Consider the following 25,814-nt stretch of genomic DNA (forward strand, 5'->3'; position numbering starts at 1 on the left):
CGGACTAAATACCCTACCTACCTACATACCTCCGGCAAGAGAAGCTCACCGCTACTTGTTATTGCATTCCGGTTCTACTTACTATACGCCTGCGATGTCCTATAGTACGTAGTAGGCATGCATCTACCTGATGCTGGCGTGAATGGACATATCTACGTCTCGTAGAAAACGGCACAGTATAACGGGGGGCGGAATACATATAGTATAGGTAGTGCCCATAAATACACACAAACCAGGCAGAGAGGGAAAGTCGTCGCGTGCCATGTGGGAATCCGGAGAATATCTGACTAAATGGCAAATTTGACAATAAGATAAAGGGGACGGATGCTCGGAGGCTGTCGGTGCGAACATAACAACACCCTGCTGCCTCCTGGATGCTACGCCGAATATCGCCCAAGGTATTGGTATCTCATCTTGCAGCACCTGAGATTAAGACGCTTGGCTGTACTCATAGGTACCTTACACCTCGGGTACCTAGCCGGAGGGAGCGTATTTTTATAGAGTACCCAATACCGATGATATTGGTATATGAATGTACGTGTACACACACTCTCTCTCTCATATGTAGGAGTATTGGTATTATAAAATGTAGCTCTGACAGAGTACCTAATTGCGCAGACTGGGAGGATCGTGGTAGCGCGACTTGGGCATCTACCCGGTGTATAAGGTGTCCGGCGGTTGACCTACATAAATCCATACGCGTACATACCCGTAAGTTATACTTGCCTTTATACCGTATGGATCTAGGTTAGGTAGGTTAGGTAGGTCTTACTCCTTCATAATTATAGATTCTACGGAACCGTCCCGGGGCCTCTTTTTAGCTCAGGTACCTCTACGCAGCACCGGATACGGAGGTGGTACTTTGCGTCCAGCTGGGGCCTCGTGCATACGTCTAACGTGAATCATCAGACCTCCTTCAGCAACTGCCTGCCCACCTCCTAACCAAATGTACCTAGGTACCGTGCAGTCGTGCAAATTATCCTTGACGTCCATGGAATCCCACCGTCTGTGTTCTGCGCTCCCTCCGTCCCCTCCCCCGGCTGTCATTGATGGGAGGATCCCGGATTTCTTCATCTCTTTCGCAACCAAGTCATCGACCACCCACCGAACTCGACCAACCGGTCTCTCGCCACCCCTCCGCCGCTTGCCCGCATAGTAGCGTGCCTGACCACTCCGATCCGCAGCGCTCTCCCGCCAAGAGCAACCCCCCCGGCACATCACAAGGGCCCAGCAGGGGAAAGGGGGGGCCGGTCCAAGCCTGGTTTTATGTGTCCGAACCCGTTGGACGGCCTGGGCTCAAGGGATTTCCCAGGGGGGGGAGAGGCGATCGTACACCATGCCTGCTTCTGGTCTATCTGCTATCACTTCCCCTTCGCTGCCCACACGCGTTACCGCTTATTAGAACATGTCGTCTCCTTTGTCCAACCAGCAACCCTTCCAACACCGCCCGTCCACTCTTTCTTCCCCGCCGAAGACCCTGTCGGTTAACAGCGTGCTGGCACCCAATTCCACCAACATCGACCTCTCCATTCCCTCCTCAGCATCTTCCGCCACCACCAGCTTCCAAGTCGACTGGTCCCCGGATGGTGCGGACTCGTCCTCTGCTAACGCCGCCGGTCGCCGCCCCGACGACATCGAGATGGATTCCATAGCTCCCCCCGGCCACCGTCGCCGTCGCAGCACCCTTACTACCAATCCTCTCCCTATCCAGCCCTCCAACTCGCGATCTTCGCGCCCGCGTTCCACCAGCGTCAAGGGCTCCGGCGACGTCGATCCCAAGATCTCTGAGGAGGGCCACAGCCGGAACGCGTCCGGGTCGGACGACAGAGACGACGGCGGCGACGATGACGACGAAAGTCTATCGGACGAGGACCTTCACGACGACGAGGAGACCGCGTTGACCAAGAAGGAGAGGCGGAGGAAGCGGGCTAAGCGGCGGCGGAATACTAGGCTAGACCAGAGGATCGCACGCGACAAGATCACCGACGAGGAACGGAAAGAGGCGGACCAGGACGTCTTCAGGAAGCTGGCCATCAATGCCACCCTGATCGGGCTCTGGTACACGTTTTCGCTGTCCATCTCCTTGGTAAGTGATCTCCCTCCCCCTCTCGTGCGCGTGTCGAGACGGGCTACCGAATTCCACCGTGTCCCCCCCACCTTCTCGCTGACCCGACTCCCGATTCGCAGTACAACAAGTGGATGTTCGATTCGGGCCAATTGAATTTCGCGTTTCCTTTATTTACCACCGCCACGCACATGCTCGTGCAATTTTCCCTAGCCAGTTTGGTATTATACTTCGTACCTTCATTGCGGCCCGGCAATACGACGCACAGTTCGGACCTGGGCCGGTCGAGACACGAGGCTGGGCCCGAACGTCCCATCATGACCAAGATGTTTTACTTGACGAGGATAGGGCCCTGCGCTGCGGCCACCGGGTTGGATATCGGATTAGGGAACACCTCCCTAAAGTTCATCACCCTCACCTTTTATAGTAAGTGGCACCGCACCCCTTGGGAAACGTATCGCGACGAGCGTGAGGCTGACGTGACTGTAGCTATGTGCAAATCCTCTTCCTTGGCTTTTGTGCTCCTCTTTGCCTTCATCTTTCGCCTCGAGACGCCTACTTGGAGGCTCGTGGCCATCATCGGCACTATGACTGCAGGCGTGGTGATGATGGTCACCGGCGAAGTCGAATTCCGACTGGGAGGATTCATCCTCGTCATCTCCGCCGCCTTCTTCTCCGGCTTCCGCTGGGCTCTCACCCAGATTCTCCTGCTCCGCAACCCGGCCACCTCGAACCCATTTTCCAGCATCTTCTTCCTAGCGCCGGTTATGTTTCTCGTCCTCATATCGATTGCCTTGCCGGTGGAAGGCTTCTTCGAGTTAGTCGAAGGGCTCAAAGTATTGAGCGAGGAGTGGGGCGCCGTCCGGACACCCTTGATCCTCCTATTCCCAGGAACGATCGCCTTCTTGATGACGGCCAGCGAATTTGCTCTGCTGCAGCGAAGCAGCGTCGTCACACTTTCCATCGCCGGCATATTCAAGGAAGTGGTGACGATATCGGCTGCAGCGCTAGTCTTCGACGACAAGCTCACCCCCGTCAACATATCGGGCCTGGTTGTGACAATCCTCGCGATCGGCGCGTACAATTGGATCAAACTGTCCAAGATGCGCAGCGACGCTCAGGTGGAAGTACACAATAAGAGCTACCGCCAGGCACCGTCCGGCTCATCGAGCGACCGCGGGAGCGACTCCGACGAAGAGGAAACAGGACTCCTGGCTCGCGATGACACTAGCAGCGCCGAGGACGGTCTCCTCGCCCCCAGCCGCGACAGCACGCCGAAACCGGCATCCCCGAACTCGGAAGATCCTCATCGGACAGAGCGCACGCGGGAAAGCTGAGCTCTACTTGTAATAATATCACGAGTACTTTTTTTTTTTTCTGGTAGGGTCGATCAAAGAAAATAGAAGTGCGGAGCCGGTTCAGAGCAACAAACCTATTATGTACATCTATCTAACGCGGAAAATACTACATCGTCAAGGGATGCGAAATACCTTAGGGAGGGGGGGCTTATTATTCGGATTGTGGATACGGCAAGGCGGGCGAACGGGAGTAGAGAGGGAAATCGATTTCATTTCCTCGAGGCAGAAGGAGGACCGGTAACAAGGGACTCGTGATGGGGAGCGAAAGGGTTCGTCCTAGTGTGTGTGTGGGGGGGGGGGGGAGGGGGGATGTTGCCAGGAGGGTCAGTCCGTGCCAGCCGGTATATCTACCTATCTACCTACGAGGTGGAAGATTCGACAAGTTAACCTGACAATATTGGTTACGCAGATCGGGAGAGGGGGAAGAGGAAGATGTAGGAAACTACCGGACGAGATCCGAATGATTATTACAAGATGGAGGACAGACGAAGAAAGACGAGCCCTAGTCTTAAGAGAAGGGGGTAGGGGGGAACCGCGAGAGGGACAAGACAATCCAAGCTAGGCAAGGCAATGCGAGGTAATGGCAGGTAATGCGGGCGAAGCGAAGTAGATAGCAAGCAAGCAAGCAGCACACAAGAGATACCCCCCGAGTAAGTACGTTGGGCAGTTGAGAATTCTTAGGTTTGGGGAGGGAGAGAGAGAGGGAGAGGGATTGATAGATACGTAAATGCTTTTGCTCCGTCTCCTCTGTCTATAGACTCTTGTGGCCGAACTCGGTCTTATTCGAAAAGAAGAAAAGGAAGAGGAAAGCGAAGATATATGATGCGTGTATGCGCGGTTCGTGGGACGGGTATCGTCTTTTCGTTCTCTCTATATATACTTGTCACACACACACACACACACACGCATATGTATGTATATATATATGTATAGATGTTTACACCCTCGTCTCTCTCCCAACCCAGGTCGCTGCCGTCGAGCGCAGCAGATGCAGTTCGTAGGGGTGAATCGAAGGAGCAGAGCCGATCCAGCGCCGCAGGGTCGACGGGGAGGACGAGGGGTTGGCATTGCTGGTACCTAGTAGGGCTTCTGTTGCGCTGGACGGGCAGGCTACCTACCTACCTACCCCTCCTGCCCGCGCACGGGCAACCCGCGGAGGGGCCAGGCACTGATCAACTCCCCATCTGCACATCCCCCTCGTCGCGTTCCCGGTCTGTCACAATTCACCTCCTCGCGGTGGGAGACTGTCTATTAAGCGCGCTCGTACAATACAATGCACGTCCCGTGCCTCCCCCCCCCCCCCCTCCTCTCTATGTACATACTAGAATTAGGTTAGGCACGCGCGGTAGCGTCTGGTTAAAGAGGTAGTGCTCCCCCCGTTCCTCCTCCCTGCAGATCGACCTGGTTCGGTGCGTGGTCTAGGTAGGTAGGCAGGTAGGCAGGCAGGGGACATCTCTTTTTCTGCCGCTGCTCGAAGAGGGCCGCCCATCCCCTATCCTCCCGGCCGTCCTGCTCGCCGCCAGGCACACGGCCGACGCGACCGCCGTTCTCCCCTCCCCCGTCCGGCGCTTCAGCCCAGCAGCCTCAGCCCGCCCTTCGTCTTCTGTCCGGGCTTGTGGACGCCGCCGCCGGCGGGCCCGAGATGGGGCTCGTGGGCACCTGTCCCTGCGCCTCCGGCGGCGCCGCCGCTTCCGGCCCCGTTGCCGCGGTTCTTGTTCTTGTTCTTGTTCTTGTTGTGGCTGTTGCGGCCGGCGCCGTGGCCGGTGCGGACGACGGTCGGCTTGATCTCGGTCGTGCTCTTGCGCACCACCACCGGGTGGCTCTGGATGTACTTGCCGTTCATCTCCTTGGCCGCCGAGAAGAACTCGTCCGGGTCGCTGAACGACACGAACCCGTACCCCCGCGACTTGCTCGTCACCTTGTCCCGGATCACCCGCGCCTTCTGCAGCGACCGCCACTGCGAGAACGCCTTGTACAGCGACTCGTCCGTCGTCTCCCCCGCCAGGTTCCCCACGAACAGCCGCAGGTGCGACGGGTCCCACTCCAGCAGCGTGTCGTCCGTCCAGTTCTGGCCCCCGCCCGCCCGCACCACCGTCTTCTTCTTGTCCGGCGGGCCGCCCGCCGCCGAGGCCGCGCCGCCCGCCGTCGCTGCTGCCGTCGCTGCCGCCGCTGCCGCCGCCGCCGCGGGGCCTGCGCCGCCCGCGTTCGGGTCGCCGCCGTACGTCATCGGCACTGCGCCGTTGGCGCCGCCCCCGCCCGCCCGCCCGCCCACCGCAGCGCCGGTCCCTGCGATGGCGCCGGTGGCCTCCTTGCTCGGGTCCTTAACGTAAGCGCTCTGCCACTGCGCGATCTGCGCCGCCATGTCCGGGTCGTAGTCGTCGTTCTTCGGCTGGGCCGGCGCCGGGAAGGGGTTGCGGATCTGCGGCGGCGCGCCGTACGACGTCGGCGGGGCGGCGGTCACGCCGGGCCCCTGGGCCGGCGGCGCCCCGTAGTAGCCCTGCTGGTAGCCCTGCAGCGACGGCTGTCCGCCCGGGTAGTGGTGGTAGGGGTTCGTTGGTGGTGGTGGGTGGTGTTGGTGGTGCGACTGGTGGTGCGACTGGTGGCGCTGGTAGCCGCCGCCGGTCACGGGCCCCGACCGCGCGTACGGCTGGTACGAAGACGAGGACGGCGGCGGGACGGCGGCGCCGTACTGCACGGCGCCGGCGGAGCTGGGGGCGCCGGCATAGCTCGAGGCGGCGTAGGGCGCGGCGCTGGTGCCGGGGGCGGAGGCGTGCGCGTGCGCGTGCGCGGAGGAGAAGGCGGGCTTGAAGCCGGAGGCCCTCGACGGCGGCGGGCGCGGCGGGAGGGACGAGGTGCTCGAGCCTGGAGGAGGCGGGTAGGACATGATGAATTTTGCTGTGCGCCCGAGAGAGATTTTTTTGGTGTGTTTCTTCGGGTTCAACACGTACCTATGAGTCCAAGTACGGGTTCAGGCCAGATCTAGCTATGGTCTTTTTGTTTGTTCTCTTCCTTCAGGGATTCGCGGTGACTCTACTATTCCGAGGACTGGTGTCGGCTCGCGCGAGTATCTATGTATGCGGTCGATACGCCTATACGATAGTACGTATGGCCTGGCGTGCCGTGGTTGGTGATGACGATGGCGGTGATAGTGGTGGAATTTTCGGTTGATGAAGGTCGCCCAGCTCATGTTTGGTCAGTGAACTTGCAGCCTAATTATTCTCTTTCTCAGGTCGCGTCAAACCGCCTCGTATCCGCCACTGTTACGTAATCCCATACGTGGTAAGTCCCTTACATAAGGCACTCAAGCCAAACTAAAAGGTACAAGCTAAAATGTGGCGCAGTCGCGTCGGGATCACGTGAAAGCTGGGTACCCTATCAAGGTATTCCCCGCCACAGGGAATCGGGGGTCATGCTGCTTTTCTGCCGATGTACATGTCGATCTCCCACGGCTCTCCTAGGGTCGGCGCCTGACGGGTAGGTAACAACAAGGTGGAGGGGTTCGCACTTCTCTCCGGACTGGATCCTCCTGGTTTCTGATTATCAATGCCTTCGAGTTTCCGACATAGGTACGCCATATAATATGCCTCAATCTGTTTCGCCGTATCTCCCGTGTCTCGGTCAGATGCCCCACGATGACAACAGGCCCTGCCTGTGTCGGGGTGTTAACGACCGTAATCTAGGAGGCCCGGGAATCCGCGTAAAGGGCCGAGAAGGAAGACGACGCGATTGGCTCTGGGCCCTTCCTTCGCTGCCCTCTCCTCGCTATGAGATATTTTGCAGCCTCACGGCGATAGGAGTTTAGCGTCGAGCGGTAGGTACCCAGTACGCGGGCCGTGGGCCACGGGTCACGACGATGCTGCTTGCTCCACGCTCGGCACGTTGCCCCGCGGCCGAGCGCTCGTAGGTTGCGTTTCCTATTAGCGCTTTGTGCCAGTCACGTATCATCTACACAGGGTCGTATATACGTGGTATCGGTCTGAGCGCTGCTTTCGAGGTTATGCTACGCCTGCGCGTTTAGTTGGGGATATGGACTTTGAGGACGTTCACTGGCTGCTCTCTAGGTAGCTAGGCATAGGAGGACAGGTATCGCGAGGAGAAGCGAGGATTGTACCGCTACGCCGCGTACGGTTCACCTGTCGCCTTGCCACGAAGAGCCGAATGCTTAGTGGGCCGTCTTACCCCGGCTGCCAGTAATGCCAATTCCTGAGCATTCCGGTAAGCGAAGAGATTCGTGCAGGAATCACTTATTGACGCGTTAGTACCACCCTAGCGTTCTTCTCCTAGCTTAGCCGACAGTACCATCTGGTGCCCGGGTCGTGTTCGAGCGAAGTCATGTCCGCTCGCGGAGGACACCAAGGCCCCATCTAGTGAGCAGCCTTGCTGGGTCTGAAGAGATCCGGCTGACACACAAGCTGAGATGGGTTCGGATTCCCTGGAAATTCCCTGGAAGGTTACGTATATATGTAGAAACGTGTTGTATTTCTTAGCTAGGTGGGCAAGAGGGAGCTTCTACAATTTTGCATGTGGAGACTTAGTGAATAGCCAAACGTGGAGGCCTAGGCGGGTTCCCCTACGAAACGTGGTTGATGCAACATGGGGGAGTTTGAAATCAACCCTGGAATAAGGCATAAAGGGGGCCTTCCCCATACCAAATATGATTCTTTTAGGCACTGTGATCGATGATCATGGAGGTATTTCCTTCCGAGGTCTGCCAAAAGGCACCCAAGTCGACAAAGACTCTTCGGAGATAGGTAGGTACTGAGGGTTGGTTGGGCGTAACGGGGGACTTGACACGACACGACCGATACAGACCGACCATCCATGTACTGCCTCGTAGTAAGTCCTAATACACTATTACGGCCTACAACATTCCTTCGAGACACCCGCGAGGGACCTCGCTCCGCAACAGCTCTGGCAGGGCCGACAGAGGAACTTATCCCTCGAGAACAGACAAGCCTGAGTAAGCCCGCGCCCCACCGGAGTGTGCTATTTTTTACTATTTTCTCTGGTTGATGGGCATCCATAGTAGAGGGTTAAGATTCCCGTCGTAGTTCTGTAGCTATCACTCCATCTCTAGCCAGGGACCCAATGGAAGAAGTGCCCTCCATGCAGCCGATCCCGTGCTACGACGTAACTCGCCCCTCCGACTTGCCAACCAACATCGGGTATGAATGGGCGCCTGGGATAGGTAATATAGGATCGCTGGGTGTGATACCAGTAAGGTGAGTTCCCACATAACGGTCTCTGGCTGGCTGGAGGCACGAATAGATACGTGTAGATAGCTGGGCAAGGGTGTGGCTAATACCAAGGCGCATAGGGCATGGAGCGTGTATACACATGCAAGCTTAGCAAGGGAGTAAGTACCTGAGTAAGTACCTACCTACCCAGGTAGGTAGAGGAGGTAAGGCGGGTAGGTCTAGGTAACTTAAACACTGTGTCAGGAGCCTGTGCACACTAACTTCCAGGTGGGAGGAATGCATTTCTAGGTACCTTACCTACCTGTAGAGGTAGGTACCGAGGTCGGTAGTTAGGCGCCTGGGCTATAGGTAGGTAGGTATTACCTGAGGTAGGGAGGTGCCAGTCCCGCCATGCCGCAGGCTTCATTGCTACCTGCCCCCTCCCTGCTCTGCTTCGTCGACTTAACCCCCTCCCCCTCTCCCCTCCTAGGTACATACCCTGACTACGACCCCTCCATCCACTTTTTTTCCCTCCCCTTGACCCCCCCCCCTTTCCCTAGCAACGCCATCATAGAAAAGTAACCGCACTCCCACACCCGTCGGCTTCGGTTGCATTGATTATTCCCTCTACACCTTCTGTCCTTCTTCCTCCAACCGTAAGAAAACTTCACAAATCACGTCGACGACCACCGCTCTCCTGTCTCAATTGAACAAAACTGCCAACAAGCAACAGTGCAATCATGTCTGGAGCCGTGTAAGTTCGATGTCCCTTCTCTTTATCTTCCTTTCCTCCTCTCCCTCTCCCTTTCTCTCTTCTCTCACAACCAGGCCACGATGGTTACTACCCCACCACCTCAACGTCACCTTGTTGCCGAGTTTGCGTTCCACTACCTTCGCTACAAACCTAACTAAAACCATCTCGAGGGCCCTCCAGAGCTCGTATTACCAACATAACAAGCTCTCTAGGAGGCCCAAGGCGAGCTTCTTCTTCCATCCCATCACCGCCGCCGAATCCCTTGCAGACTTGTGCCTGAGAGCCATGCTAACCATTCTGGAAGTGCTGATTTGGGCCTCATCGGCTTGGCCGTCATGTAAGTTTCCCCTCCCTCCCTCCCCTTTCCCCCAATATGTCTCCCTTTATGTGTTCGTCGTATTCACCCGTCGTAGGGGCCAGAACTTGATTCTCAACATGGCGGACCACGGCTTCACCATCTGCGCCTTCAACCGAACTGTCTCCAAGGTCGATTTCTTCCTGGCGAACGAGGCCAAGGGCAAGTCCATCGTCGGTGCCCACTCCACCGAGGAGTTCGTGTCCAAGCTGAAGAAGCCCCGCCGTGTCATGCTGCTCGTCCAGGCCGGCAAGGCCGTCGATGACTGGATCGAAACTCTGCTTCCGCTGCTGGAGAAGGGTGACGTCATCATCGATGGCGGCAACTCGCACTTCCCCGACTCGAACCGGCGAACTAAGTACCTGCTGAGCAAGGGCATCCGCTTTGTCGGCTCCGGTGTTTCCGGTGGCGAGGAGGGCGCCCGATACGGCCCTTCTCTGATGCCGGGTGGTAACGAGGAGGCATGGCCCCACATCAAGGATATCTTCCAGAGCATCTCTGCCAAGAGTGACGGTGAGGCTTGTTGCGAGTGGGTCGGTGACGAAGGTGCTGGTCACTACGTCAAGATGGTCCACAACGGTATCGAGTACGGTGATATGCAGCTTATCTGCGAGGTTTGCCTTCCCCCCTCTCGACCGTAACGGCGCCTTCGGCGGCGACGAGGCTAAGCGCATCCTACTAGGCCTACGATATCATGAAGAGGGGTCTGAACTTGTCGAACAAGGAGATTGGGGACGTTTTCGCCAAGTGGAACAAGGGTGTGCTTGATTCGTTCTTGATCGAAATCACTCGCGACATCATGTACTACAACGATGATGACGGAACGGCCCTCGTCGAGAAGATCCTTGATCAGGCCGGCCAGAAAGGTACCGGCAAGTGGACCGCCATCAACGCCCTGGATCTGGGCATGCCCGTCACCCTGATTGCCGAAGCCGTGCTCGCTCGCTGCCTGTCTTCGATCAAGGATGAGCGTGTCAAGGCCTCGAAGAAGCTTCAATACATTGCCCGCGAGACCAAGTTTGAGGGTAACAAGGAGCAATTCCTCGAGGACCTCGAGCAGGCCCTCTATGCCTCCAAGATCATCTCCTACGCTCAGGGGTTCATGCTAATGCAAGAGGTCTGGAGCTTCCCCCCTTCCACATCCCTGCGGAACTATGTTGCTAACAGGTAATGTTTAGGCTGCGAGAGAGTACGGATGGAAGCTGAACAAGCCTTCGATCGCGTTGATGTGGCGAGGCGGTTGCATTATCCGCTCCGTCTTCCTGAAGGACATCACTGCGGCGTACCGCAAGAACCCCGACCTCGAGAACCTGCTGTTCGACGACTTCTTCAACAGCGCCATCCACAAGGCGCAACCCGGCTGGAGAGACGTCGTCGCCAAGGCTGCCGTGCTTGGTATCCCGACGCCCGCTTTCTCGACTGCTCTCTCGTGGTTCGACGGATACCGCACGGCGGACCTGCCCGCTAACCTCCTGCAGGCTCAGCGCGACTACTTTGGAGCACACACCTTCCTGGTGAAGCCCGAGTACGCCAACGAGAAATACCCCGTGGGCAAGTATACCCACGTGAACTGGACCGGTCGGGGAGGAAACGTGTCGGCTTCCACATACCAGGCATAAGGTAGGAGCGCCCACCCGGGTGGGATATAATAGCCCGGCGATGATACGGTTGGCATACGGATGGACACATTCCTAGATAGAAGGAAAAAAAGGAGACTCGCGGACGTAGCATGCTGTGACGTGTCATAGCCCCCCCCCCAACCACCCCACCACCCCTTTTAGAAGGACAGAAATGAATATAAGAAATAATGCATCTCCGACGCGCGACGCTAGCTAGCAGGTGCTTGTAGAGAGCACGAGATCGGGAGCAGCTTTATTACCTTGGTGAAATTTCGCAGGGAGTCCCCTTGGGGATGGATATCCCCCCATTGTGAGGCAAAGCGTAGGTGGTTAAAAACCTAGCTAGATTTAAGAGGAACAAGGAGTTGGGGGAGATGCTACATTAGGAGGTACCCCTATGTACCATCAGGAGGTACCTGTCACGTGAGAGCCACTCCGAGCAACAATGTGGCCCGTGCGATAGTCGAAGCCACAGTTTAGCTAAGCCACAAATCTAACAAATAATTCCAAGGCGTCGTCTTGCCTAGTTCTCTCTCCGTCGCGCATCTTCGCGACTCGAAATCTCCAGTTCCGCGCAGCCCCGTCTTTTTCCGAAGTCGTTGTTGCGCCTCGCGCTCCTCTCCCACCCTCCCGCCGCAACTCCAGCCCATCCTCGACAACGCCGGCGGATATTGTAATTCGCACACCCAACTAAACCGGTCTCGAACTGGCGGAGATAATTGCGAACAACAGTCAGCCCTGCTCTTCTCAAGCACCATGTCGGCGATGGGCGACCCCAGTTTCGGGGTCCACAGAGACCTGGTACTGCTAACCTGCCTATATCCATTGCGCATCGTCGTCGACGCCTGCTGACAGATACGCCTCTAGCTTCCCCATGTGCATCTGATTTCGACCCATCGACACCCCGTCAAGGCTCGCGTCGACCCTTCTGAAGTCACCAGTTGGCTGATGCAAGCCCCCAAGATCGCCCGCGACTCTGCTCCATTTTACTGGACATACATCGAGCGTCCTGGCGACGGCGCTATCTACTTGACGTGGCAGCCGTTGCAACAGATGGGCACCAGCTTTGCCAGCGACGGGTACATCTGGCCTCCTCAGGAGCAGTACCTGCAGCAAGAAGTGGGAAACGGCGTGGTATGTCTGGCTTGGCCGCTTGGCCGCTTGGCCGCTTCTCGAGTGTCGTCACGGTTCATTTTTCCTTGCTGACCCGCGCAGATCCTCGAAATGTATCTCCACAAGGCCGGATTCTCCTATGGCGAGCCGTTCGCAACGCGTTCGAGGCGTCGCTTTCGCCTCATCCCCCCCAGCGTCCACAACCCGAACGCCCCCCAGGTCGACCCCAGTCTTTGGATTGTCCACTACGGCCCCCTCGACAACAATGAGCGCGTCCCTTCCCAGATGCTCCCGCGAGATCCTCGAATGCAGTCTATCCTCGAGACCCGCGCCTACCTTATGCGTTGTGGACAGATTCAGCGGAAGGAATTCATCCTCGGTGATAGGGTCAATTGGCCACAGATCGCCTGGCCCAGGGACACGTCGCGGCCGCCGATGTATCCTGCGCCCCGTGGAGTCCCCCAGACGATGGCATATCCGCCTCACCCCTCTAACGTTGGCAGTGGACCGCCATCGAAACGCGCCCGAACTGCCCAGGCTGCCCAGGGTCAAGTCCCGCCCGCCATCGCCGCCCCCCCGCCACCGGATAGCGCTTACGATGACGAGGAGGATACGTCCCGCGGCGACATGTTCGACCATCTGACGCCGCGGGAGGTTAGCTTAGCTAGATACCGTCAAAATCACGAGTGGATGGAGGAGATATTGTCGTCTCCCTATAGGATGGCCCAGATCGGGTTTTCAGACCTCGGACTGGGTCTCAAAGGCGAGCTGTCGGGCCTCACCGACGGGCTCTTCGAGGCTCACGGGTTTAACGTTGCCACGCAGTCGCCTTCAAAGCCTGCCACTGCTCGCCTAGACCCCGTCCAGGCATCCGAGTTTCGCAAGCGGGTTAACGACCGGATCCAGTCTACCCAAGCAGACATCGAGAAGATGAAAGCTGATCACGCCAAGAAAGTCACCAAGTTCAAACATAATTCTCTGCTGACTACCGCCGAGAGAGAGTTACGATCCGCTGTGGACGAGCCAGGTTCGGACGCGTTGCAGCTTGAAGGCCGAGCTGAGGACAATGAAGATGGCACCAATCGTTGGTCGTTAAAACACAACAAGAAAGTCGACGATATCGTATCCCAGGTTGAGGCACATCTCGGCCGTAGGGCGGAGGTCATCTACGAGCTTAGGCGAATCCAAGACGGTGGCTATCAAGAACCCACCCCCGAGCCGGCGCCCCAACCTATTCCGGCTCCCCTCCCCGCTGTCGGCGGGCTTCAGAATGGGCCCCCTAACGGTGACACTCCGATGTCCCGCCAGCCGTCACACGCGGGCTCCCAGCATAGTGGGCATAGTGGATTTATGATGGGGGATTCCGACATCGACATGGGCGGAACGGCGGCCGGCCTTCTCGATCAAATGCACACGGGAACTGGTGCGTCGTCGATCTCTACGCCGATGAATAACTTCCCGACGCCGCAGCCGCAGGCTTCGGCGGTTCATTCCAGCGTCGCTACGCCCGCGAACCCGAATAATGCCCCTTCGCCGCGCCAACCTGCCCCCAAGGATGATACAGGTGACGTGAAGATGGAAGGCGCCGGAGCCGTCGAACTGCCCACCGGAACTACCCCGGATCAGGGGACGGGGAGCGGAGATTGGGTCATGGTTCCTAAGGGCGGCGTCGCTCCGGACGTGCCCGCAAACACGGCCCCCGCAAATAACCCCCCGAAAGCGGCGGCGACCCCGGGCAAGCCGGTTTCGGCGACGGGGACGCCTTCGGCCGGATTCGACGGTGACCAAACCGACTTTGGTTCGCTGGATAATTTAGATACGGCAGGGGATGCTCTCGCCGGATTTGGCGGGACGCCCGGGGACCTTGGCGAGGGCCTAGATTTAGACATGGAAGACTCAGCGTTCGGCGACGCCTTACACGGCGTCGACGCACAGCAATCCGGGGGTACGCCAGCCGAGGGCAGCATGTAGGACATGGGCCCAAATGACCTTGACTCCATGCTCCTGTACGTCCGAACACCCAAAACGGAAAATAGAGGTGGGAAAAGGGAGGGGAGGAGGATGGGGGATGCGTTCGCTTCTTTCTAAGGGGCGTCCCAAGCTCCTAGCGTAGATATTATTTATATTCGCTTGGGACGAAAAAGAAACTGCAGGCTCGGCCGAAAGAAATATTCGAGGGGGCGTTAGGGAGTCTTGAATCCACGACGGCGTGGCGCAGCGCACGTCGTGCTGTGTATTGTATCGCATTGCCCGCGATATCGGGACGGGACGTGTGAAGAATAAAAGACTTATCGGTATCACCTATTTATCACACTTTTAGCAAGTCTCGTCGTCGGCGTCGGCAGCGTACGTATGCGCGCGTACGGGAACGCAAGACCACGTTTATTACCGCCCGCTTCAACGAGGTCATCCACACGTGGGACTAGTCCCATCCCGGGACCCAGTAGTAGGCCGTAGGTCTTTTCTCTTACTCTCTCTCTCTCTCTCTCTGCCTCTCTGCCTCCGTGAGGTAGGCATGGCACGTACACGCTTCCGCGGCGCGGGAGAGAGAGAAATGACTTCATCGCCGACGAGGTTAGCGCGAGTGTGCCGCCAAGCCGTCGAGGTGTGGGGTCGACCGGAAGTCTCTCGCCTGCGTCCCCTTTACTGGGCCGGCGTTTCAGATGCGGCAGGGCTTCGTCTCAGCCGGGCGAGGGAGAGTTGGCAAAGAAGAAGGGGTCTTCGTCCCGTCTTCGTCCCCTCCCCTCTGCCCCTGGCTACGTGCGCAAATGAGCTGTTGCCCCCTCCACCGCTCCCCTGCCCTGAATGAAAGCGAGACAGGGCCAGGGAGGGGCAGGCGAGATTTCCGGCTGCTGGTCGTTGAGATGGCAGGGCACGCCCAACTGCCATCCCCACACCCACCCATACTGCCGGATGGAGAGGGGGTGCAACGGCCGGCCGGCTTCCTGTAGAGCCGCGTCCTGCGTCCTCCCGGCACCGCCGCACCTCTTGCACATCATACGCCTTGCACACGCCATCCCGTCGATCGCGTCCCCCCCCCCTCCCCCCCGATTGCCCCAAACCAGCCCTCCTCCTCCCCGGGTAAATGCGCTGCTGGCATGCGCACGGCAAGCGCCTGGGTCGAGAACTGCTAACGACCAACGGCACGATCGCGTGGTTTCTGCCGCCGCGGGCGTCGTCTCGAGTCTCCCCCCCTCCCTCTCTTCCGTCTTCATGCTGGACGCTGGGCGCTGGGCGCTGGGCTTCCGGAACCGTCGAGTATTGCGAGCGGGCGAGCGAGTTCTCGCTGAAGGCCGTGGTACACGTACATACATAAATACTGAGTACAGACATATATGTATGCGAGCGTCCAGTGCCATCATCTACAGAGGCCTAGCTCGTCCGCCAAGGCACGCATCCCCCTCGGCTCCCGCCCGCCGTCTCCCCTTGCACCCCTGGCCCGGCAGGGGGGGGGGGCGGAGGGGGAGCTATGTAAGGTTAATTTAATTTCGTTTCTAGGGCAGGCAATCTTGCGTCTTGATCACGATGGCCAGCCAAGGTGAAGTCGCTCGTCATGGGTCCTCGCAGGGAAGGGCGCAGAGGGAGAGAGGGAGAGAGAGGTATAGGCCTAGCCAAGAGATGTCAAACAGCGAGATGAGATGATGATGAGATGTCTGGGGCTTGGGACTTGGAGGACTACCTAATTATATAGGTACGTAGTAGTATGCGTAGAGGGTGTAGGTGGTTATGTCCCTTATGTATGATATATGCACGTAGTCTGACCACAGTGAATCGCGGCATCCCCCCTGGCTTGCTGGTGTCATTCCAGGTTTTTTTCTTTCTCTTTTCTTCCGGTCCCTTCTCTCTTTTTTTCCGGGGCTGGATACCCTCCTCCCACCTCACCTCTCTATCCGCAGTCTCTTCGTGGCCGTCCGTTCTTTCGACAGCCGTTCTTTAGCTATCTTCGTCGTCTGCCGGTCAGCACATACTGTTGAGCAGTCCTTTCACTCTTACGTTCTCTTATAATTCTCGCATTCCTTCTTCTAGACCCTTCGTTTTATTGGTTCCCTATTGTAAAGTAAATACGCTCTCGGCCCGGGCCTGTGCTAGCATCGTAACTCGATACCTACGATCAACAACGCCGACGGGAAGAAGGACCGTCGAGAGACGCAAAAGTAACAGGCATTCGGAAAGGGAAGAATAAAAGGGAAAAAATGAGGCAATCACGTCTAGTTGCGGCTTTGGCCGTTGCACTCGGCACGACTATGAACGGTGTTTGTGCCAACCTGACCCCTCTACCCCAGGGAAACGAAGGAGGACTGCGTTCTCTCCAGCCTCTCCAGCCGCTCCCGAGCGTCGGGGCGGGAGCCGGATCCGACGCCCAGGGCCAGCAAGAGAAAGCCGGCGGCGCCGATGCCTCTTCAGCTGTTGGGCTTGTACAACTTCCGGGAGCGCAAATCACCTCCGGCCAGCTGGTCGCTCTCCCAGGGGCCACGGATGCTGCAGCCACCGAGGCCACTTCTGCCGTCGTCAGCAGCGTAGCTATCAGCACCGTCAGCAGCGTGGCTACCAGCACTAGCATCAGCGTAGCCATCAGCACCAGCACCAGCAGCGTGGCTGTTGGCGCCACGAGCAGCGCGGTGCTCGAGTCCGTAGCGCTCCAGACATCTTCCAGCACGCAGGCCATTGTGGTAGCGACATCGAGTTCGCTGGTCCAAATCGCGACGTCTCAGGTACAGTCGACTGCTCTAGACCCGAGGCCCACCCGTCTCTCTACTAACCTCCCGTGGCAGACCCTCGTCGCGCTCCCGACCCTGAGCTCGGCGGCCCCGCTCCAGAGTCTCCCCCAGACCTCCCGCGCCATCCAGAGCTTCCAGATCATCCCGCCTGGAGCCGCGACGACGAGCGCGGTGGTAGTCGCTACGACCTCGGCTGTGGTCGTCGGCAGCGGCGGCCTCGGGGTTATCTCGAGCGCTAGCGCTCCGGCGCTGATCGCGCTCCCCTCCGTGGCGAGCTCGCAGCAGGGCTTCCAGACGATTACGCGCGGCGACGTCTCGTCGGCGCTGGTCGCCACGGCGTCGGCCAGCAGCATCAGCAGCGCCGCGTTCGTCGGCGGCGGCGCCCTCGCCACGTCGCGCTTCGGCAGCTTCCCCAACGCGACCGCGGCCCTCGGCCCCGAGGCTACGGCCACGGCCGCGCCCCCGAACGGCACCGGGGCCGGACTCGTGGCCCTGCCCAACGTGGGCGCCGCCGCGCCCACGGGCACGCTGGTGGCGCTCCCGGGCGGCTCCACCCCCGGAGCCCTGGTGCCGCTGCCTTCGAGCGGCAGCAGCACTGATGGCAGCAGCAGCAGCGGTAGCAACAACTCCGGATCGGGATCGGGATCGGGCTCCGGCACTAGCACCGACGGCAGCAGCGACGCATCGGAGAACCCGACGGACACGGCGACCGCGGCCCTGGCGTCGGCGTCGGCGGGATTGCCGAACAGCGACACGCAGCAGCAGCCGTTGACGCCGGTGAGGAGCGACGGAGCCAGAGTCGGCGGCGCCCTCGCCGCGACGCTGGTGGCGGGTCTTGTCGGGATGCTGAGTCTCGCGGCGCTGTAACGGGGAAGGGGATGACGACAGACTGGCGAGGCTGGGATGGGTAATAGGGGAGGTGGGGGGGTTGAATAGCGTATATCCTACTAGTTTCTTATGGATTGTACGCGCGGGGGGAGGGGAGGGGAGGACAGAGGGGGAGGGAATCCCTGGCCGGTGGTACATACGGACCCTTAGCTATTTCACCTCAATGATGACATTTATTTTCTGGAGTGTCGAACATCGAATGTATCACGACGCAATGCTGTGCAGCGCGGACGGGAGGATCTACGTATTAGCCTAGTTAAGTCGCATTACAGGAGACATCTATTATGAGGATAAGCGGGTTGAGCACTAGGCGACGTAGACAGGGCATTTCTTCGTGGGTATTCTAGTGGTGTGGTTCCAGTGGTGGTGGTTCGCGATAGCAAGTCTGTCAACCGCGAAGCGGCCAGGGACAGCTGCCAGTGGCCAGCAGGTGATACAGCGCCGATAGCCAGTGGCCACTTGCTCCCTCGAGGCGATGGAAGGACAGCCGGTTGTTAGATTATCAGCTGTCAGCCATACCTAGGCAGGCAACAAGCCATAACCAAGTAATATCGAACCGGGCCGTTACGGGGCGTGGCCAAACCAAAGGACCTCAACGAAGAAAAAAATTTAAATAAAAGGAGAAAAGAAAAGCCATGTCTAAGGTGATCGAGATAGGTAGAGGCAACCTCTCGCCCCGCCAACAATGACGAAGCTCGCAAGCTCTCGGCGATCACCACGCATTCCTACCTCCCACCTCGCACGTCGCGCGCAACCGTCTTCATGAGCGCGGCGTGGTCGACACCGATGCGGCCATGCCGCGCGCTACGAGCGGCGCGCCGTAGCCTCTGCGCCGCCCTCCCTCTCCGCCTCGCCCTCCCTCCCGCGACGCGTGCCGCGTCGGCGCCGGGGCGCGCCACCCTAGTCACCCTAGCCATCGAGACCTCGTGCGACGACACGTGCGTGGCCGTGCTGGAGACGCACCCCTCGCGCGCGGCCGCGCGGCTGCTCTTCGACCGGAAGCTGACCTCGGACCAGCGGCGGTTCCGGGGCGTGCACCCGGTGGAGGCGGTGGTGTCGCACTCGCAGCACCTGGCGGGGATGGCGCGGGCGGCGGCGGCGGCGCTGCCCGCCGCCGGCCCCCGCGACGCGGCGCGCGACGTGCTCTGGGCCGGCGGGCGCGCGCGGCGCAAGCCCGACTTCGTCGGCGTCACGCGCGGCCCCGGCATGCAGTCGAACCTGTCGGTCGGGCTCAACACGGCCAAGGGCCTCGCCGTCGCCTGGGACGTGCCGCTCGTCGCCGTGCACCACATGCAGGCGCACGCGCTGACGCCGCGGCTCGTCGGCGCGCTCGCCGCCTGGGACCGCCCCGGCCGCGCCCCCGATCCCGCCCCCGCCCCCGCCTTCCCCTTCCTCTCGCTCCTCGTCTCCGGCGGCCACACCCTGCTCGTGCTCTCGCGCGCCCTCGCCGACCACGCCGTCCTCGCCGAGGCCGACAACATCGCCGTCGGCGACATGCTCGACAAGTGCGGCCGCGCGATCGTGCCCGCCTCCGAGATCGCCGCCGTCGCCCGCGACGGCGACGGCGCCATGTACGGGCCGCTGCTCGAGCGCTTCGCCTTTCCCGACGCCCCCCCCTCTTCTTCTTCTTCTTCTTCTTCTTCTTCTTCTTCTGCGCCGCCCCCGGGCCTCTCCCTGGCGCCGGGCGAGGACGACGACAACGGCTTGACCGACTACGACTACGGCTACGTCCCGCCGCGCGCGCGCGTCGACGAGATCCGCCTCTTCGACTCGGGCCAGGGCTGGTTCCTGACCCCGCCGCTGTCCTGCACGTCCGCGATGCGGTACGACCTCGCGGGGCTCAACGGCCAGGTGCAGAAGGTGCTGCAGCAGCACCCGGGCCTCGGCGTCGCCGGCCGCCGCCTGCTCGCCCGCCACGCCATGCGCCTCGCCTTCGAGCACCTCGCCAGCCGCCTGCTGTTCGCGCTCGCCGGGCGCGTCCCTCCCGCTGGCGCTGCTGCTAGCCCTGCGAGCGACGGGGAGGCGGCGGAGGAGGAGCAGGAGGAGGAAGAGGGGGAAAGGGGAGGGAAAAAGGCGAGCGAGCGCGCGAAAGCCCGAGCGCAAGCCGAGGCCCGGGACGACGACCGCGCCGCCCTCTGCCGCCGCGTCCGCACCGTCGTCGTCGCCGGCGGCGTCGCCCGCAACGGGTACCTGATGCGGGTGCTGCGCGCGACGCTCGACGCGCGCGGCCACGCCGACGTCGCCCTCGTGCGGCCGCCCGCGCGCCTGTGCACCGACAACGCCGCCATGATCGCCTGGGCCGCCGTCGAGATGTGGGAGGCCGGCTGGCGCAGCCGCCCCGACGTGATCGCCCTCCGCCGCTGGACGCTCGACCCGGCCGCCGAGGACGGCGGCGTGCTCGGCGCCGAGGGCTGGGTGCGGAGGGACGAGGATGGCGAGAGCGAGACGGAGGAGAGATGAGCTAACTCCGTCCCGCTGAAAATGGAGACTGCCACTATAGAGCCGGCGAAACGCTTGTTTCCTACGATTACTGTACGATTATAATACCACTTGGCGGTTGGCACGGCACGGCATATTATGCATGTAGACCGGCGTTAGGGCATTTAGCTGAGAGTCGGGGGGGATTACTATTGCGCATTCGGTCGCAGATGCCACATCGATGGCTCAATTCTTGTACATTTACCCGACGAATCCTGGAGGGAGAGGCGCGTGGGAATCGCCTGGACGGCTAAATGTAGCAGTAACCGCCAGCCAGTCTATCAAGCTCTTTTCCACTTTCCGCCGCCCTGCGTTGTGTTTTACTTGTTAGGCCCTCGCGATTTCCACCAGGGGCGAGGCGTCCCCCTTGTCCCCTTAGCCCCTTTTATATCGAGAGTAGTGGCCGTTGGTATTTCAGCGCTGTACTAAAACCGCCCCGTCTCCCGCCTCCCCTACCCCTCCCGAAGGGATCCCCCTGGCAAGTAGCAGTAAAGAACATGGGACTTTAGTCTAGTTGGCTGGTGACGTTGGTGAACTCGCCCTTCTCGAGCTTCGTCTTCCAGAATATGGGGTTTGTGTCGTTGAAGCCGTGCTTGACCCAGCCCTCCTCCTTGACGTGGTAGAGATTGATGTACCCTCCGGAGTAGGCGTCGCGGTGGGTGGCGGCGAGGATGCTGCGGCGGCCGAGCTCGAGGGCGTCCTCCTCGGAGAGGTCGTAGCGATACTCGGCGTCGAGGACGCCGTAGGCGAAGGTCTGGCCGGAGCCGACGCAGAAGAGGTTGCCGGCGAGGCGGGTGCCGTCGGAGTCGATGTAGTAAAGGGCGGGCCCTTCCTCCTTGGTGACGCCGGCGCACATGGTGCCCATGGACAGACCCATGCCCTTGTATTGATAGACGAGGTTGGCTAGGATCTTGGAGGCGGCGGCGACGCTGATGCGGCGCTTGTGCCGCAGCTCGTGCAGGCGACACTGCATGCCGAGCCAGGCGAGCCAGTACTGGCAGTCGGCGGCGCCGCCGGCCATGGTGCCCAGCAGGCAGTTGTTGATCTCGATGACCTTCTTCACCGTCTGCGAGGCGATCCAGTTGCCGGCCGTCGCTCGCGAGTCGGTCGCCACGATGATGCCGCCCTGGAACCGGAAGGCGAGGGTAGTTGTGCCGTGGGCGATCTTGATGGGGCAGTCGGGGTTCGAGCGGTCATCTGTCATGGCGCGGAGCCAGGCTGAGGGCTGGTTTTCGGAAAGCCGATGTTAGCTTAGGCCGATTCTCGCCTCGATTCTCTCTCTTTGGCGGATTGGGACGCTGGGGCGCCGACTGGACTCACCTGAGCAACGGGAGGCATGGCGAATTTGAGGGATAAGGCAGGTGCCATGTCGTTATGAAGCTCATCTTGCTGGTCCTCCGCAACCGTCTCGCGGTGCAGGGTAGCCGGACGGCTGTACCTGGCTACGAGGGCATCCATAGCTGGGATCTGGTGGGAGCGGGGCGCGATACCTGGATTGAGCACGGCAAGTTCTCGCAAGGGGATTCCGAAATGGCGTGAGGGGCGATACTGGCGTCGTCGGAGGTCGGTTGGGTGGATGGAGATAGCAGCGTGTAGGTGCTGCGAGAGATGTTGTAAAAGAGAGGGTGAAAAAAGAAGAAGAACGGGAGGGTCAGAGTCAAGACGACTTGACTTGACGGTTGGCGATAGAGGCAAGACCGAATGGTTACGTTGTGGTTGGCCGGAGCTCCCCTCCAAGGCAGCTTCGGTCGCACGCGTCGGTGGCAGAGAAGTACGTCGCATATTACATAATAACCCCTGATATTCCATAACGGGTCAATATCGACACGATACTAGAATCTCACAGCCCCTCGGCTCGGCTAAATGCATTCCCTAAAGCTGCCTAGAACATAAGCATTCCCCTCTTCCCTCTTCCCTCCTCCCTCTTCCTTATTCTTCGCCATACCAGCTAGCCACACACATACAACGTAAGAACCAAAGGGAACAACAAGTACCTCGAGAACCGTCGGCGGCATAGTCTGAAGGAATCGCGAGCCGATACATACGAACAGGTAGCCGGCAGCCGACAAGACACACAATAGCACGCCAGACACCACCGTGATCATTACAATTCACTACTGCTAGCAGCTGTATAGGTCTATACTGACTAGGTTGAGAAAGTTGGGCCCTGCCTTGGTTATTAATAAATGGGATATACGATGATGTTGTTGCGTCTATGTAAAGGTATGTTTATGTATAGATGGATAGGCGAGCGCAGGCCGGTTAGGTCGGTTAAGTAGGCCAAGCATGGCATGGCTAAAGAAGGGGGGTATTGTTGATCCAGAAACCCCTCCTCTCCGCCCTCATCCATCCGTGGCCATGATCGCCCGGAGAGTCGTTGGGTGGTTACGGGGTTGTTAGTATAGGTAGGTTGTGTCGTCTGTTATACAGCGTTTCGTGGCCACGTTACGTATTGGTATATATATACCCAACCCGTGTTTATCGAGCTCTGCCGACTCGACTAGGGTAGTGGCTTGTTTCTTTCTCCCTCTTCCCTCCTCAGAAGTTCTATCATCCGGTTTAACCTCCGTCCCTGACGCCCTTGCCTCCCCCCATAAAAAAGCTTACCTTTTCTCCCAACTGTCATTCTGTTCTTCTACCACTCCTTTCGTCATCCCCTCCCCACCCGCAGGTGGGCTGCTGATGACTTCTCAGTAGCCTCCGCGCGTGTCCTGCCCCATGGGCGCCGCGTTTAACACGAGGCTCTCGCGGCCCTGGTCTCGTGCGCCGGGCGTCAACGACCTATTGTGCGATAAAGCCACCGCCGCGTATGGGTTCGCCGGCTCGATCGCGACGCCGATATACCGGTCGCCCGACGACTCGTAAGCCGGGGACGCCTTCTTGTCCATGGGGAAGGATCCCAGGTAATTGATAGATTCACCAGACTTGTTGCGCTCCATCAACAGCGAGTTGCGCGCGTCTAGAGGCGTCAGATCGTCTAGGTCGCGTTGCATTTTCTCTGTGGTAACATCATAATTAGTGCGCTGATAAATATTGTGGGGGTGGAGGTCAACTGCTTACCCATCTCCTTTCTGCGCCTGCGGTGCGGGTTCTGCTTGACGCAGGCCACGATGGCGTTGCAGGCGATGAGGAGGGCGAGGGCAACGGCGAGCGCCGATTGTATGCCGACGAGGATGACGCCGGCGACGGTCTGCGTCGTCTGAGCGAGGCCGAATTCCTCGAGGAAGATGAAGACGCAGATCACGGAGAGGACACGGACGACCTGGATCATGATGTTGATGACGTTGCCCGACTTGCGCTCGAACGGTCGGCTCCAGACGAGCAGGGCCAGCATCAATCCCTCGATGAAGAGCAGACTGACCGCCTGGGCCATGCCGTGGCCGTCGGTGGCCGCGAGGACGCAACCCTTGATGAACATGTAAAAGATGACCGGCACGAAGACCCACCAGTAATCCTTCTTGTACGACTCGTAGAACAGCGAGTACTTGAACCAGATCTTCTTGTCTTCGTACAGGGCCGACGTGTCTCCCTGCGTGTTCTTGAGCTGCCGCGCCATCGTCCAGATCTTCCACGAGAAAAAGGCCAGGATACCCGTGAAGAGCAACAGGGTCACGCAGGCGAGCGCCTGAGCGGCCCACGAGTCGCCGTGCGTGAGCTGGAACACGCAGTACAGGACCCAGATGCCGTAGAGGAGAAGGACTAGGGACGTGAGGGCGCGGGCGATGGAGCCCCAGTAGTGCTTGCGCAGCCCGGTCAGGGACGCGGGCAAATTGCCGTACAGAGCCCAGACCTCGAGGACGACCTTGATGAGCAGGATACCGACAACGATAACGGCGACGACGATGGCGACGATTAGTAGAACGGTCATGAACGTGTTTGACTGAGGCACGGATAGTTGCTCGGCGTATTGCTTGATACCGGAGACGGCCTCGCGGATCGTCGCCTCGGCTGCCGCCGTGAAACTCTCGTCGCTGGGGGTTGTGCCGCTGACCTGGGTCTCGATCTCGCGTGCGGCCAGGGAGAGGCCATCGAGGGAGCGTCTCGTGACGGAACCGTTCTGGAAGGCGAAGTTGGACTTGAGGAGGTATTCGACGCTATCCCTGGTTAGGTTTCCACCGGTGGCACCGCGGAAGTTATCGATCGAGATCTGCATCTGCATCCACGGGATAAGGCCCGAGGAGAAGGCGAAGTTCTGCGTGAAGCTCCGGTATACCTGCGGTAGCTGGCCGGTCATCATGCCGTTCATAGCGAACCCCTGGAAAACGCCCAACATCTCCGTGAAGCTTGGGCTTATCGTACCGCCGCCCGCACCCGCTCCTCCGGAGAGTGTAGCACCGACGGCTCCGACACCACCCACGAGTAAGGCTGCTCCCGCTACACCGGCAGCGATGTATGCGACCGTTGGGATGACCGCGGACTTCCCGTTCGTTATCTGGCACCTGACGCAGCCCACCTCCGCTCCGTCGTCTAAGCTCTTCAGTTTCAGCGTCGCTTGTGCCACGATGTCGGGCATCTGGAAAGCGATTCCGGGAATGGCGCCAGCATATTCCGCAGGGACCGCTTGCGAACCCCTCGCGGAGAAGCTTCCCGCCGGGGCTATTTTGTACCGTTAGCCCTACCACTGAACTCGTGGCGGAAGTGACGGAGAGAGAATCGACGGTCGATCAGTCCGCAGAGTACGTAGAAATCAAAAATAGGCTTACCGGGGCACAGAGCTGCGATCAACGTAGCTTCATCGCAAGGGTTGAAGCTTTTTGTGTAAATGTCTTGGCCGTACGCACTCACGGCCAACGTCGCCGTCACGTTCTGTCGTTTGCTGCTCACACCCGCAATGTCGAAAACCACAATCTTGTCCGAGTTGCTGAAAGAGATGTCTACTTGCTGGATCCTGACGACGCTCTCCGCCTCGCAGTTGGTAAACCCTTTCGTGACCAGTCGGTCGTCGCCTAGAACCCCCGTAGCCAATGCCATGGCCCATATTGCCGCTCGCCGGACGTTCCACCTCGAATTCGATACCGCCATCGCGCTCAGCTTCGCTTTTTCTCTCTTATGCCGTGTTGAGTCCAAGGAAATCGTGAAACCGTCGGGAAACGGAATGTTCGTTGTCTACAGGCGTGCTAGTTCGCCGGAGATATGCGTATGAATAGCGCGGTCAACCTGGCTATGTGCTGTCCCGAAAGAAGAAAAAAATCAATCGCTAGATGATGTTGTCCGGGATATCAAGCCGTGGGTAGCCCCCCCTTTTTTTTTTGGCTCGAGCCAGAATCTATTATTAAAAAAAGAATATAT

The 25,814-nt window shown here is 59.3% G+C and overlaps 8 protein-coding genes across 8 annotated transcripts; 5 read left to right on the forward strand and 3 right to left on the reverse strand.

The window, feature by feature from the left end:
• The first annotated feature begins 764 nt into the window (after positions 1–764).
• GGS23DRAFT_544894 (triose-phosphate transporter family-domain-containing protein) lies at positions 765–3,794 on the forward strand. The gene is made up of 3 exons (XM_051514948.1): positions 765–2,086; positions 2,188–2,491; positions 2,555–3,794. Exons 1-3 carry the CDS (start codon positions 1,406–1,408, stop codon positions 3,400–3,402), a joined length of 1,833 nt encoding a protein of 610 aa, XP_051377023.1. The 5' UTR covers positions 765–1,405; the 3' UTR covers positions 3,403–3,794.
• Positions 3,795–4,993: 1,199 nt separating this feature from the next.
• Positions 4,994–6,307, reverse strand: GGS23DRAFT_592098 (RNA-binding domain-containing protein; the record flags this gene model as incomplete). The annotated part of the gene is made up of 1 exon (XM_051517835.1): positions 4,994–6,307. One exon carries the CDS (start codon positions 6,305–6,307, stop codon positions 4,994–4,996), a length of 1,314 nt encoding a protein of 437 aa, XP_051377024.1.
• Positions 6,308–9,133: 2,826 nt separating this feature from the next.
• Positions 9,134–11,625, forward strand: GGS23DRAFT_544900 (decarboxylating 6-phosphogluconate dehydrogenase). The gene is made up of 5 exons (XM_051514949.1): positions 9,134–9,354; positions 9,659–9,691; positions 9,768–10,323; positions 10,392–10,826; positions 10,888–11,625. The coding sequence occupies exons 1-5, from the start codon at positions 9,341–9,343 to the stop codon at positions 11,326–11,328; spliced, it is 1,479 nt and encodes a 492-aa protein (XP_051377025.1). The 5' UTR covers positions 9,134–9,340; the 3' UTR covers positions 11,329–11,625.
• Positions 11,626–11,874: 249 nt separating this feature from the next.
• GGS23DRAFT_21752 (DUF1750-domain-containing protein) lies at positions 11,875–14,684 on the forward strand. Its single transcript, XM_051511944.1, has 3 exons — positions 11,875–12,129; positions 12,196–12,462; positions 12,544–14,684. Exons 1-3 carry the CDS (start codon positions 12,085–12,087, stop codon positions 14,410–14,412), a joined length of 2,181 nt encoding a protein of 726 aa, XP_051377026.1. The 5' UTR covers positions 11,875–12,084; the 3' UTR covers positions 14,413–14,684.
• A 1,822-nt stretch (positions 14,685–16,506) lies between these two features.
• GGS23DRAFT_21769 (uncharacterized protein) lies at positions 16,507–18,127 on the forward strand. The gene is made up of 2 exons (XM_051511947.1): positions 16,507–17,153; positions 17,214–18,127. Exons 1-2 carry the CDS (start codon positions 16,635–16,637, stop codon positions 18,024–18,026), a joined length of 1,332 nt encoding a protein of 443 aa, XP_051377027.1. The 5' UTR covers positions 16,507–16,634; the 3' UTR covers positions 18,027–18,127.
• Positions 18,128–18,643: 516 nt separating this feature from the next.
• GGS23DRAFT_608977 (glycoprotease family protein) lies at positions 18,644–20,771 on the forward strand. The gene has a single exon (XM_051520241.1). It carries the CDS (start codon positions 18,810–18,812, stop codon positions 20,505–20,507), a length of 1,698 nt encoding a protein of 565 aa, XP_051377028.1. The 5' UTR covers positions 18,644–18,809; the 3' UTR covers positions 20,508–20,771.
• On the reverse strand, positions 20,772–22,249 carry GGS23DRAFT_21784 (proteasome component PRE2). Its single transcript, XM_051511950.1, has 2 exons — positions 21,846–22,249; positions 20,772–21,750 (listed from the first exon to the last, which is right to left on the reverse strand). The coding sequence occupies exons 1-2, from the start codon at positions 21,981–21,983 to the stop codon at positions 21,031–21,033; spliced, it is 858 nt and encodes a 285-aa protein (XP_051377029.1). The 5' UTR covers positions 21,984–22,249; the 3' UTR covers positions 20,772–21,030.
• A 643-nt stretch (positions 22,250–22,892) lies between these two features.
• Positions 22,893–25,698, reverse strand: GGS23DRAFT_21831 (TRP-domain-containing protein). The gene is made up of 4 exons (XM_051511954.1): positions 25,229–25,698; positions 23,586–25,121; positions 23,133–23,523; positions 22,893–23,072 (listed from the first exon to the last, which is right to left on the reverse strand). The coding sequence occupies exons 1-3, from the start codon at positions 25,545–25,547 to the stop codon at positions 23,216–23,218; spliced, it is 2,163 nt and encodes a 720-aa protein (XP_051377030.1). The 5' UTR covers positions 25,548–25,698; the 3' UTR covers positions 22,893–23,072; positions 23,133–23,215.
• Positions 25,699–25,814: the final 116 nt, after the last annotated feature.

This window comes from Durotheca rogersii, assembly GCF_024521655.1.
Source record: "Durotheca rogersii strain YMJ 92031201 chromosome Unknown GGS23scaffold_1, whole genome shotgun sequence".
Classification (NCBI taxonomy): Eukaryota; Fungi; Ascomycota; class Sordariomycetes; order Xylariales; family Xylariaceae; genus Durotheca; species Durotheca rogersii.

Coding starts and splice junctions, on each gene's coding strand:
- GGS23DRAFT_21831 (XM_051511954.1), bottom strand. CDS start 25,547: ATGGCGGTATCGAATTCGAGGTGGAACGTCCGGCGAGCGGCAATATGG. Junction 25,122..25,228: donor GATCGCAGCTCTGTGCCCCG/GTAAGCCTATTT, acceptor GGTACAAAATAG/CCCCGGCGGGAAGCTTCTCC. Junction 23,524..23,585: donor CAGGCGCAGAAAGGAGATGG/GTAAGCAGTTGA, acceptor ATGTTACCACAG/AGAAAATGCAACGCGACCTA.
- GGS23DRAFT_544900 (XM_051514949.1), top strand. Junction 10,324..10,391: donor ATATGCAGCTTATCTGCGAG/GTTTGCCTTCCC, acceptor GCATCCTACTAG/GCCTACGATATCATGAAGAG. Junction 10,827..10,887: donor GGTTCATGCTAATGCAAGAG/GTCTGGAGCTTC, acceptor GGTAATGTTTAG/GCTGCGAGAGAGTACGGATG.
- GGS23DRAFT_544894 (XM_051514948.1), top strand. CDS start 1,406: ATGTCGTCTCCTTTGTCCAACCAGCAACCCTTCCAACACCGCCCGTCC. Junction 2,087..2,187: donor TTTCGCTGTCCATCTCCTTG/GTAAGTGATCTC, acceptor CCCGATTCGCAG/TACAACAAGTGGATGTTCGA. Junction 2,492..2,554: donor CATCACCCTCACCTTTTATA/GTAAGTGGCACC, acceptor ACGTGACTGTAG/CTATGTGCAAATCCTCTTCC.
- GGS23DRAFT_21752 (XM_051511944.1), top strand. CDS start 12,085: ATGTCGGCGATGGGCGACCCCAGTTTCGGGGTCCACAGAGACCTG. Junction 12,130..12,195: donor TCGGGGTCCACAGAGACCTG/GTACTGCTAACC, acceptor ATACGCCTCTAG/CTTCCCCATGTGCATCTGAT. Junction 12,463..12,543: donor AAGAAGTGGGAAACGGCGTG/GTATGTCTGGCT, acceptor TGACCCGCGCAG/ATCCTCGAAATGTATCTCCA.
- GGS23DRAFT_608977 (XM_051520241.1), top strand. CDS start 18,810: ATGAGCGCGGCGTGGTCGACACCGATGCGGCCATGCCGCGCGCTACGA.
- GGS23DRAFT_21784 (XM_051511950.1), bottom strand. CDS start 21,983: ATGGATGCCCTCGTAGCCAGGTACAGCCGTCCGGCTACCCTGCACCGC. Junction 21,751..21,845: donor CCATGCCTCCCGTTGCTCAG/GTGAGTCCAGTC, acceptor TCCGAAAACCAG/CCCTCAGCCTGGCTCCGCGC.
- GGS23DRAFT_21769 (XM_051511947.1), top strand. CDS start 16,635: ATGAGGCAATCACGTCTAGTTGCGGCTTTGGCCGTTGCACTCGGCACG. Junction 17,154..17,213: donor TCCAAATCGCGACGTCTCAG/GTACAGTCGACT, acceptor CTCCCGTGGCAG/ACCCTCGTCGCGCTCCCGAC.